Genomic DNA, 10,915 nt, shown 5'->3' with positions numbered 1-10,915 from the left:
ATAAAAACCACGGTTATCTCCTCAGGGCTTCTTCACATCCTAATTACAACCGAGTCCCTTATTAGCCCTGTAGGGAGACAGAGTCAAACAACATATGGTATTTTTCACTTAGGATGCTGTGGTTACCAAAAGTTGGAGAGAGACAGGAAAAGGGGGAGTTAACATTTCATAACCATTTATGGAACAAGCACAGCCCTCCTTGGACCCAGTTCAGCAGAGACTGTGGGCCTCTGATCAGGAACTTTATCTGGCTAGTAATTGCATCGGCATGCTGGCTTTCTTGTGTATGTGTGTGGGCATTTGGGGAGCAGAATTCTAAGCTGCAGAACCTTTGTGCTGGCATCCACACGTGAGTATGAATTAAACATATCTCACTTGAAGGACCATGGCTGGATTCTACAATTGCCTGAAAAGTAAGAAGTAAGTGACGTTCTAACCCTTCCCCCTCTACCTTTTCTAAAGTTAGTTGATTCTAGTGGATACTTTAAAATTCTGTCTCTGATATACTGCATAAGAACTACAGCACCGAATAAAATATCCATGCTCTCAACCTGAAGTGCCATTCTTAATAACAATAATAATGAGAACTGGAAATATTTTTTCTTTAGTGGACTAAATGTAGCTGTAAACACTTATTATCCCGAAAAAGATTTTTGTCCAATTACACTGAAAGAAGAAAAAAATCTCTTTCTTCCAGATTACCTAAATTGGTTGTACAATCATGAATAAAAATAAGAAACACAGAAAAATGCACACTAGTTTCAAAGAGCTGCATTAATTCAGCTAGAGTCATAGCATTAGATGCTACGTAAGAAATTCATGTGCACAGCTTTTGAACATAAAGGCTGAAAGTGTTTTTCATTTTTGCTCTCCACTGTCCAATTGTCCTTTGATTTTATTTAAAATACGTAATTTTGGTTTCTACACTGTCATGGTTTGTGGGGCCAGCTGTGAAGGGAGAATAAAACCGAACACTGCATGCTTATGTCTGTGCTTTAGATAATTATGAAGACACCTTGGTTTTTCCATTGATACTCTCCCTGCTAAGGAATGGAACAAAATATTCTGTTGTAAAAGCTGAGCAGTGGTTTTGAGACTGATATTTTAAGTGAGCAGACTGTAGAGGGCTCTTTGCTTGTAATACAGTACAAGATATACTGGAAGGAAAATAGCAGTAAAAGGCTAACAGAGTTACAGCTTGAATCTTAAGATATGAACTCATGATCCTTCTGTCATGCAGCATTGTTAAATCTGTGAGTGAAATCCTGCTAATGGGTAAACTCCCATTGACTTCAATGAGGCCAGGATTTCACCCTCTGTTCCCCCCAGATTATATACTTCAGTCCAGGAGCCTGTTGCACTGATTCCTTTGATGGAGACTCAGAAATTCAAAGGGCACCCAACTCCATTGTATTTCAGCTAGGGTTTCCATTGGATTTTAACTCCCTTAGGAACCTCTGAATATCTCAGCCACAATCTATAAAAAGGTTTTAAATATTTAGAAGAGAAAGTAATACCCACACAAAGAGAGAGAATGTGCCCATACCTAACAAAATAAGCTAAGAGGCAGACTTGGTGAGGAGATAGATGTTTCCACTTGCATTTGTGAGAAAGCCACCTCATGTTGTCTTAAATTAGGAACCCAAGAAAATCTGATTTTTCCAGGCTAATAAAATTGTTTACTTCCATTATTAAAACACCACTCCCCATACTTAGGCTAGCCAGTGATTTTTGTTTCATTTCTGCTCAAACATTTTTCTTAGGAATCATTCAGCATCCGGTGTGGCTGAGGCAAAAATGGATCCTGTAGCCTGGGAGAACATTTGTAAAAAAGAATTGCCAGATGAGGCTTCAGTGAAATAGGTTTTGATTATGTCTGTACGTTTCCCATTGAATCTCTATCTTTGTAATGTGGAGTAACAGACTGTTTGCATTTGTTTCCTTAAAGAATCCTGACTTTCTTTATTTTGAGTGCTGCATTGGGTTTATGTTTCTACTCCATTTCATAAGCTGTCATCTTAGTCTTGTGATCAGTTCCTGGGTGGATTAGTGCAATTATTAGCACTTTGCAACCTTCACTTTTGATGTTCATATTCTACTTTGATCTTAGCTATTGCCAATTAAAACTAGTATTTACAAAACCCCATTGTGATACAGTTTGGAGCACAAGATTAAGTTTTTATGTGGTTTGTTAGGAATTTGACCTTAAGGGCTTGTCTACATGGGGCAATTGAGCAGAATAGCTGTTGCTGTTAGGAACAATATATATAGCTCCCCATGTGTCCCCCGTGCAGACACTCTACTCCAGAATAAAAGTCACTCTGTTCTGCAACAGAATGTCTACACTGGGAGTTATGCTGGAATAGCAATTGTGGAATAGTTTATCTCTGTGTAGATTGAGGGTATGTCTACACTACGACATTAGATCGAATTAATAGAAGCCGGTTTTATAGAAATCGGTTGTATACAGCCGATTGTGTGTGTCCCCACATAAAATGCTCTAAGTGCATTACGTCGGCGGACCGCGTCCACAGTACCGAGGCTAGCGTCGACTTCCGGCGCATTGCACTATGGGTAGCTATCCCACAGTTCCCGCAGTCTCCGGCGCCCATTGGAATTATGGGTTGAGATCGCAATGCCCGAATGATGCAAAACAGTGCCGCGGGGGGTTCTGGGTACATGTCGTCAGGCCCCTCCCCCTCCGTCACAGCAACGGCAGACAATAGATTCGCGCCTTTTTACCTGGGTTACCTGTGCAGACAACATACTACGGCAAGCATGGAGCCCGCTCAGCTCAGCTCACCGTCACCATATGTCATCCGGGTGCCGGCAGACGTGGGACTGCATTGCTACACAGCAGCAGCAGCAGCTAACTGCCTTTTGGCGGTAGATGGTGCAGCATGACTGGTAGCCTTCATCGGCGATCTGGGTGCTGGTAGCTGTGGGGCTGGCAGCCGTAGGGCTGCATTGCACCAGCCCCTTACCTTTTGCCTTTTGGCAGTAGATGGTTTATTACGACTGGTAACCGTCCTCGTCGTACAGCAGTGGCTGTCAATCATGGGCACCTGGGCAGACATGCTCTGTCCTATCGAACTGTTTTGACAATGATGGCTATCAGTCGTAGTATACTATTTTCTACCAAGCGCCCAGTATTTTCTGCTAAGCACCCAGAAGAGGCCGAGGGCGATCTGGGTGCTGGCAGACATGGGGCTGGCAGACGTGGGGCTACATTGCTACACAGCAGCAACCCCTTGCCTTTTGGCAGTAGATAGTATATTATGACTGGTATCCGTCATCATCATACTGCAGTGGGTATCAGATCATGCAATAGGCCTGAAGGCTAACTGCCAAGCGCCCAGTATTTGCTGCCAAGCACCCAGAAAATGCCGAGGGCTATCAGTCATGCTGCACCGTCGTCTTAAGATGTAAAAAATAGATTTGTTCTGTATTCATTTCCTTCCCCCCTCCCTCCGTCAAATCAACGGCCCGCTAAACCCAGGCTTAGGAGTTCAATCTCTGGGGGCATTCTGTGTGACAGTTGTTTGTATTTCTCCCTGATGCACAGCCACCTTTCTTGATTTTAATTCCCTGTACGCCATGTCGTCACTCGCCCCTCCCTCCCTCCCTCCCTCCTTCCCCTGGTCCTTCAGATACTAGTTTCGCGCCTTTTTTCAGACCAGACGCCATAGCTAGCACTGGGATCATGGAGCCCGCTCAGATCACCGCGGCAATTATGAGCACTATGAACACCACGCGCATTGTCCTGGAGTATATGCAGAGCCAGGACATGCCAAAGCAAAACCAGGACCAGCCGAGGAGGAGGAGGCGATTGCAGCGCGGCGACGAGAGTGATGAGGAAATGGACATGGACCTAGACCAAGTCACAGGCCCCAGCAATGTGGAAATCATGGTGTTCCTGGGGCAGGTTGATGCCGTGGAACGCCGATTCTGGGCCCGGGAAACAAGCACAGACTGGTGGGACCGCATCGTGCTGCAGGTGTGGGACGATTCCCAGTGGCTGCGAAACTTTCGCATGCGTAAGGGCACTTTCATGGAACTTTGTGACTTGCTTTCCCCTGCCCTGAAGCGCCAGAATACCAGGATGAGAGCAGCCCTCACAGTTGAGAAGCGAGTGGCGATAGCCCTGTGGAAGCTTGCAACGCCAGACAGCTACCGGTCAGTCGGGAATCAATTTGGAGTGGGCAAATCTACTGTGGGGGCTGCTGTGATCCAAGTTGCCAGGGCAATGAGAGACCTGGTGATATCAAGGGTAGTGACTCTGGGAAACATGCAGGCCATAGTGGATGGCTTTGCTGCAATGGGATTCCCAAACTGTGGTGGGGCGATAGATGGAACCCATATCCCTATCTTGGCACCGGAGCACCAAGCCACCGAGTACATAAACCGCAAGGGGTACTTTTCAATGCTGCTGCAAGCCCTGGTGGATCACAAGGGACGTTTCACCGACATCAACGTGGGCTGGCCGGGAAGGGTACATGATGCTCGCGTCTTCAGGCACTCTGTTCTGTTTCGAAAGCTGGAGGAAGGGACTTTCTTCCCGGACCAGAAAATAACCGTTGGGGATGTTGAAATGCCTATCGTGATCCTTGGGGACCCAGCCTACCCCTTAATGCCATGGCTCATGAAGCCGTACACAGGCAGCCTGGACAGGAGTCAGGACCTGTTCAACTACAGGCTGAGCAAGTGCCGAATGGTGGTGGAATGTGCATTTGGGCGTTTAAAAGCGCGCTGGCGCAGCTTACTGACTCGCTCAGACCTTAGCGAAAAGAATATCTCCATTGTTATTGCTGCTTGCTGTGCGCTCCACAATATCTGTGAGAGTAAGGGGGAGACATTTATGGCGGGGTGGGAGGTAGAGGCAAATCGCCTGGCCGCTGATTACGCGCAGCCAGATACCAGGTCGGTTAGAGGAGCACAGCAGGGCGCGGTGCGCATCAGAGAAGCTTTGAAAACTAGTTTTGTGACTGGCCAGGCTACGGTGTGAAACTTCTGTTTGTTTCTCCTTGATGAAATCTCCGCCCCCCCCCCGGTTAACTCTACTTCCCTGTAAACCAACCACCCCACCCTCCCCTACCCTCCCCCCTTCAAGCACCACTTGCAGAGGCAATAAAGTCATTGTTACTTCACATTCATGCATTCTTTATTAATTCATCACACAACTAGGGGGATAATTGCAAAGGTAGCCCGGGATGGGTGGGGGAGGAGGGAAGGAAAAGGACACACTGCAGTTTAAAACTTTAAAACTTTAACACTTATTGCTCGGGAAATCATCTAGGGTGGAGTGACTGGGTGGCCGGAGGCCCCCCCACCGTGTTCTTGGGCGTCTGGGTGAGGAGGCAATGGGACTTGGGGAGGAGGGCTGTTGGTTACACAGGGGCTGTAGCGGCGGTCTCTGCTCCTGCTGCCTTTCCTGCAGCTCAACCATACGCTGGAGCATATCAGTTTGATGCTCCAGCAGCCGGAGCATTGACTCTTGCCTTCTGTGTGCAAGCTGATGCCACCTCTCATCTTCAGCCCGCGATTCAGCACGCAACCTCTGCTCTTCAGCCCGCGATTCAGCACGCCAGCTCTCCTCTCGCTCATATTGGGCTTTTCTATAATCAGTCATTGACTGCCTCCACGCATTCTGCTGTGCTCTGTCAGCGTGGGAGGCAGTCTGTAGTTCTGTAAACATTTCATCACGCGTCCTTCGCTTCCGCTTTCGAATATTCACTAGCCTCTGTGAAGGAGAAACATTTGCAGCTGGTGGAGGAGAAGGGAGAGGTGGTTAAAAAAGATACATTTTAGAGAACAATGGGTACACTCTTTCACGTTAAATTTTGCTGTTCACATCACACAGCACATGTGCTTTCGTTACAAGGTCGCATTTTTCCTCTTATATTGAGGGCCTGCCGGTTTGGTGTGAGAGATCACTCACGCAGTGCCAGGCCACAGATTTCAGCTTGCAGGCAGCCATGGTAAGACACAGTCTTTTGGCTTTTTTAACCTTGTTAACATGTGGGGATGGTTTAAAACAGTACTGCTCTCATTAACCATACCAAGCACCCGTTGGGTTGGCCATTTAAAATGGGTTTGCAATGTAAAAGGAGGGGCTGCGGTTTCAGGGTTAACGTGCAGCACAAACCCAACTAATTCCCCTCCCCCACACACCCAATTCTCTGGGATGATCACTTCACCCCTCCCCCCCACCGCGTGGCTAACAGCGGGGAATATTTCTGTTCAGCAGAGCAGGAAGGGGCACCTCTGAATGTCCCCTTAATAAAATTGCCCCATTTCAACCAGGTGACCGTGAATTATATCACTCTCCTGAGGATAACAAAGAGCGATAAGGAATGGATGTTGTCTGCATGCCAGCAAACACCGGGACCATACGCTGCCATGCTTTGTTATGCAATGATTCCAGACTACGTGCTACTGGCCTGGCGTGGTAAAGTGTCCTACCATGGCGGACGGGATAAGGCAGCCCTCCCCAGAAACCTTTTGCAAAGGCTTTGGGAGTACATGAAGGAGAGCTTTCTGGAGATGTCCCTGGAGGATTTCCGCTCCATCCCCATACACGTTAACAGACTTTTCCAGTAGCTGTACTGGCCGCGATTGCCAGGGCAAATTAATCATTAATCATTAAACACGCTTGCTTTTAAACCATGTGTAATATTTACAAAGGTACACTCACCAGAGGTCCCCTGTGTGCCCACAGGGTCTTGGGTGAGTTCGGGGGTTACTGGTTCCAGGTCCAGGGTGATAAACATATCCTGGCTGTTGGGGAAACCGGTTTCTCCGCTTCCTTGCTGCTGTGAGCTATTTACATTATCTTCATCCTCATCTTCCTCGTACCCCGAACCCGCTTCCCTGTGTGTTTCTCCAGTGAGGGACTCATAGCACACGGTTGGGGTAGTGGTGGCTGCACCCCCTAGAATGGCATGCAGCTCCGCGTAGAAGCAGCATGTTTGCGGCTCAGCCCCGGACCTTCCGTTTACTTCTCTGGCTTTGTGGTAGGCTTGCCTTAGCTCCTTAATTTTCACGCGGCACTGCTGTGCGTCCCTGTTATGGCCTCTGTCCTTCATGGCCTTGGAGACCTTTTCTAATATTTTGCCATTTCGTTTACTGGTTCGGAGTTCAGCCAGCACTGATTCATCTCCCCATATGGCGAGCAGATCCCGTACCTCCCGTTCGGTCCATGCTGGAGCTCTTTTGCGATCCTGGGACTCCATCACGGTTACCTGTGCTGATGAGCTCTGCGTGGTCACCTGTGCTCTCCACGCTCCGCAAACAGGAAATGAAATTCAAACGTTCGCGGGGCTTTTCCTGTCTACCTGGCCAGTGCATCTGAGTTGAGAGTGCTGTCCAGAGCGGTCACAATGAAGCACTGTGGGATAGCTCCCGGAGGCCAATAACGTCGAATTCCGTCCACACTAACCCAATTCCGACCCCCTAAGGCCGATTTTATCGCTAATCCCCTCGTCGGAGGTAGAGTAAAGAAACCGGTTTAAAGGGCCCTTTAAGTCGAAAGAAAGGGCTTCGTCGTGTGAACGTGTCCAGGCTAAATTCGATTTAACGCGGCTAAAGTCGACCTAAACTCGTAGTGTAGACCAGGCCTAAGACTGGAATAGTCTTTACGGCTCTTCCTCCTTATTTACATCTATCCCAATGCAGTGACTTGCACAATTACTGCACTTCCTTCCCCAGTAGTTAGACTGAATGCACCAATACATGTGTGTGTATTTCTGTTGGGATTGGTAAAATGCTGTCAGAGTATCTATGATGAAGAATGATCATTATGTATTCAGAATTCTATCATCTTGTTACCTCCAGCTGAGAGAAGTGCTAATTAAAGGTAACTTTCTGGAACCACTCTAAAGCTATGTTGCTTGTGTGGCCTAGTTGGAACCAGATGAACCAAAATCTTATCTTCTCCAGGTCTCTTTATCATCATAAGAGGATTTTTGAATCATGCTGACAGACAAATTCATACAAAAAACACAATTGGAGATATCAGGGTGTCTCATTAGCGGTGGAATGATATATTGAGATGATTCTTGTTTAATTCCATTGGAGCGGACCATTCCTCTCCACATTCTTTTCAGCACAGTAGCCCCCTGGAATCCGATAGTGTGAGGTGCTGTACAAACACAGAGAAATACAGACAGTTCCTGCCCTGAAGAGTTTACAAGCTAAATAGGCTAGACGAAGAGTGGATGCAGAAATAGAGACAGCGGTAAGTGTCTTGTCTAAGAGCACAGAGCAGGGCACTAGCAGAACTGGGAACAGAACAGGGGGTCTCATGGGACCCAGAGCATTGCCCTGTTCACTGAATCATACTAGAATTGCTGATATGTGGCCCTGATTATAAAGACTCCTGGAGCCATGACTATTCCTGAATGCATTCTGTTAAACTATCTTTGTTATCATTTTATTGAGTGCATGTAATACCGTAATGAGGTTGCACAGCGAGAGAGGAAGAAAATGATGGCAGGTTAAAATCTTTTATTGCTGAGTGCTATATATGAAAAGCCAGTGTAAAGACTATAGTATTGAGCTTGACAATGAGTCAGAAGCCTCTTACGTTTTTGAGGCCAAACCCAAGGACGCACAGTGCTTGTATGATGGGACTCTTAGGAACTTTTTTCCCAACATTTTGAGTTCACGTGACGTGTCAGTCCTGGAAATTTGTAAATGTACGTGAAATAGAGCTCTGCAGTTTTGTCAATGTACATGACGAGGAATTTGCTTTGAGTAAAGCAAGCCAATGAACAAGATGTATGGAACTTTAATATTTGTTATCGTGCAAGTAACTCCTGAGCCATGGCAAACAGCTTCCCTGAATGTAAACCTTCACATTGATACTGCTGCAGTAATCAAGCCATGCACTGTGGAAGGCAATGGGCCAGATTCATTCCTGGCGTAACTCCATTTGCTTCACTGGAATTAAGCCATGGATAGATCTAAAGTATCAATTTTGTTTGGGGTCCTGCTCCTGATCTTACAAACTCCACGTGGAATCCTCACTCCTGTTCTGACACCTTCATGTTGGGGAAAAGGGCCAGAGCAGCATAAAGGGGCCCTGAAAGGCCTGGGTCTGGATCTGGAAGGATTCTCCTAGGGCAGGTGTGGTGGTAGAGAGCAATAAGGCTGCCTCCTGAGGATCCCCTTGCAAGTCCTGGAGTCCATGGTGTGGAGGGGCAGGGGGGAGAGGAATGACTCGGCGCTGCAGTACACAGCACTGCAGATATTCAAAGCAGGACTGTAGCCCCTAGAGCATCCCCAAGAGGCTCCTGTAACTAAGGCCAGGTCTACACTCTGAGTTACTGAGCAGCAAACCAGGGTGCAAACCTGCTGCGCAGTAATGTCCCATGTTGACACTCCCACAGCCCTGCAGCAGTGTCTATACAGAATGTTGCTGCACTGCAGATTCACACCCTGGCTTGCCGAGCCGTAACTCACCAGGCGGAGAAGCCCTTAGACAACGGGAATTTTGACACTTGACTTCAGCAGGGTTAGGATTTCCCCCAGTTTTCCTCCTGAATATCCATATGATACGGCAGTTTTCAACTGCAACCAGAGAAAATGTCAGGTAATTAGCTTTATCTGGATGGGGATTTACTGCTGAACAATGCCCAGCATTACTAATTACTAATGTTTGCAAAGAAAGCTAAGAGTGTGCACCCCTCCCAGAGTCACTATGCTTTACTACACACTCACATGATACTGTGACTGGCCGGATGCCACATAATCTAAGCAGATTTTAGTAATCTAAGAGACCTACTTGGTAAAAATCAATTGCTCGCAGCAGTTCTAACAATGAAGTATTAGGTCAGCTAATACATTATGGCTCAAAAGAGTTTGTAAAAGAATACTCTTGCTGCCAAAACCTGTCTCACTCTTAAAAGTCTTGATGTAACTCAAGTAGCTTCATTCTCCCTGCAGAGTTGGCCAGCAAGAATTAGAGCTTGCAGGGAAAACACCCGTTCTGCTGAGTTCAGCAGTCTGAAGAGTTCAAAAGGTAAAAATGTGCAGCTTCCCACCAGAAATAAACTGTGAAACTGGTTCAAAAAAGTGTGATTGCAGCTGGCAATTAAGCCCAACAGCCGACACCTTGCTGAAAAGCAGCATGGCTGGGGCCCAAGGTCAGGGGATGGAAACTCTTGACAATCGGGGAAGGGGAGACAGCAGCCATTTATTGCAAATATTCACCATAATATATTTTAAGCAGTGAGGGTCTTTTTACACCGCAGAACAGAGAACTTTTTTTAAAATAAAGACAACCCTGAATAGTTGGCTCCCATTATTCCTGTGTGAAACCCAGATGCCTGGGTTCACCGGGCTCCATGAAAACTTTGTGCCTGGACTCATTTTCCATGGCCCTGAGTTCCTTGTTAGTGTAACCCACACACCTGCTGGGTGTGGTGCTCTGTCCCATTGAGTGGCACCGAGACCACTAAGAGAAAGATTAATGAGTTTTCTCCACACCCTATTTAGCTCATGCAGTAGAGGCTCATGCACTAAGCTCCAGAGGTCCCAGGTTCAATCCCGCCTGCCGATGACCGGGGTCTGTCAGCATTATATTAGCATGAACTTCAGCAACAAAGGATAAAATCCCTGCCCCATGGAAGTCAATGGTGGCTTAGCCACTGACTTCAGTGGGGCCAGGATTTCACCCATAGTGTGTTTTATTATGCTGTTGGTTTATGCCTGAGGAGCACTGTTAGAATCTCATGCTTTAAAGCACCAAAGAAGTGCCTTGTCATCAGTAGCTGAGAAGTGCAGTGACTTATTGCTGTCATTAGAATCTGGCTTATTAATTTTATTCATTATTTTAAAAATATACTTTAAAAATCATTTTTGCAGTTATTTATGTAGTGTCTTCGTCTACTACAAAAAGTAGCTCCTAGTAACA

The 10,915-nt window shown here is 46.8% G+C and overlaps 1 protein-coding gene across 1 annotated transcript in view; it reads left to right on the top strand.

Annotated features, from left to right (window-relative positions):
- Positions 1–207: 207 nt before the first annotated feature.
- KIAA1210 (KIAA1210 ortholog) overlaps positions 208–10,915 on the top strand; it is a 68,780-nt gene continuing 58,072 nt past the window's right edge. The window contains exon 1 of the mRNA XM_065410914.1: positions 208–420. Coding sequence (XP_065266986.1) covers positions 386–420 — 35 coding nt within the window. The 5' untranslated portion in view covers positions 208–385. The remainder of the gene's footprint in view (positions 421–10,915) is intronic.

Source organism: Emys orbicularis, chromosome 9 (assembly GCF_028017835.1).
Source record: "Emys orbicularis isolate rEmyOrb1 chromosome 9, rEmyOrb1.hap1, whole genome shotgun sequence".
Classification (NCBI taxonomy): domain Eukaryota; kingdom Metazoa; phylum Chordata; order Testudines; family Emydidae; genus Emys; species Emys orbicularis.
Note: the sequence above shows the minus strand (reverse complement) of the source record. Positions and strands in the feature narration are given on the sequence as shown.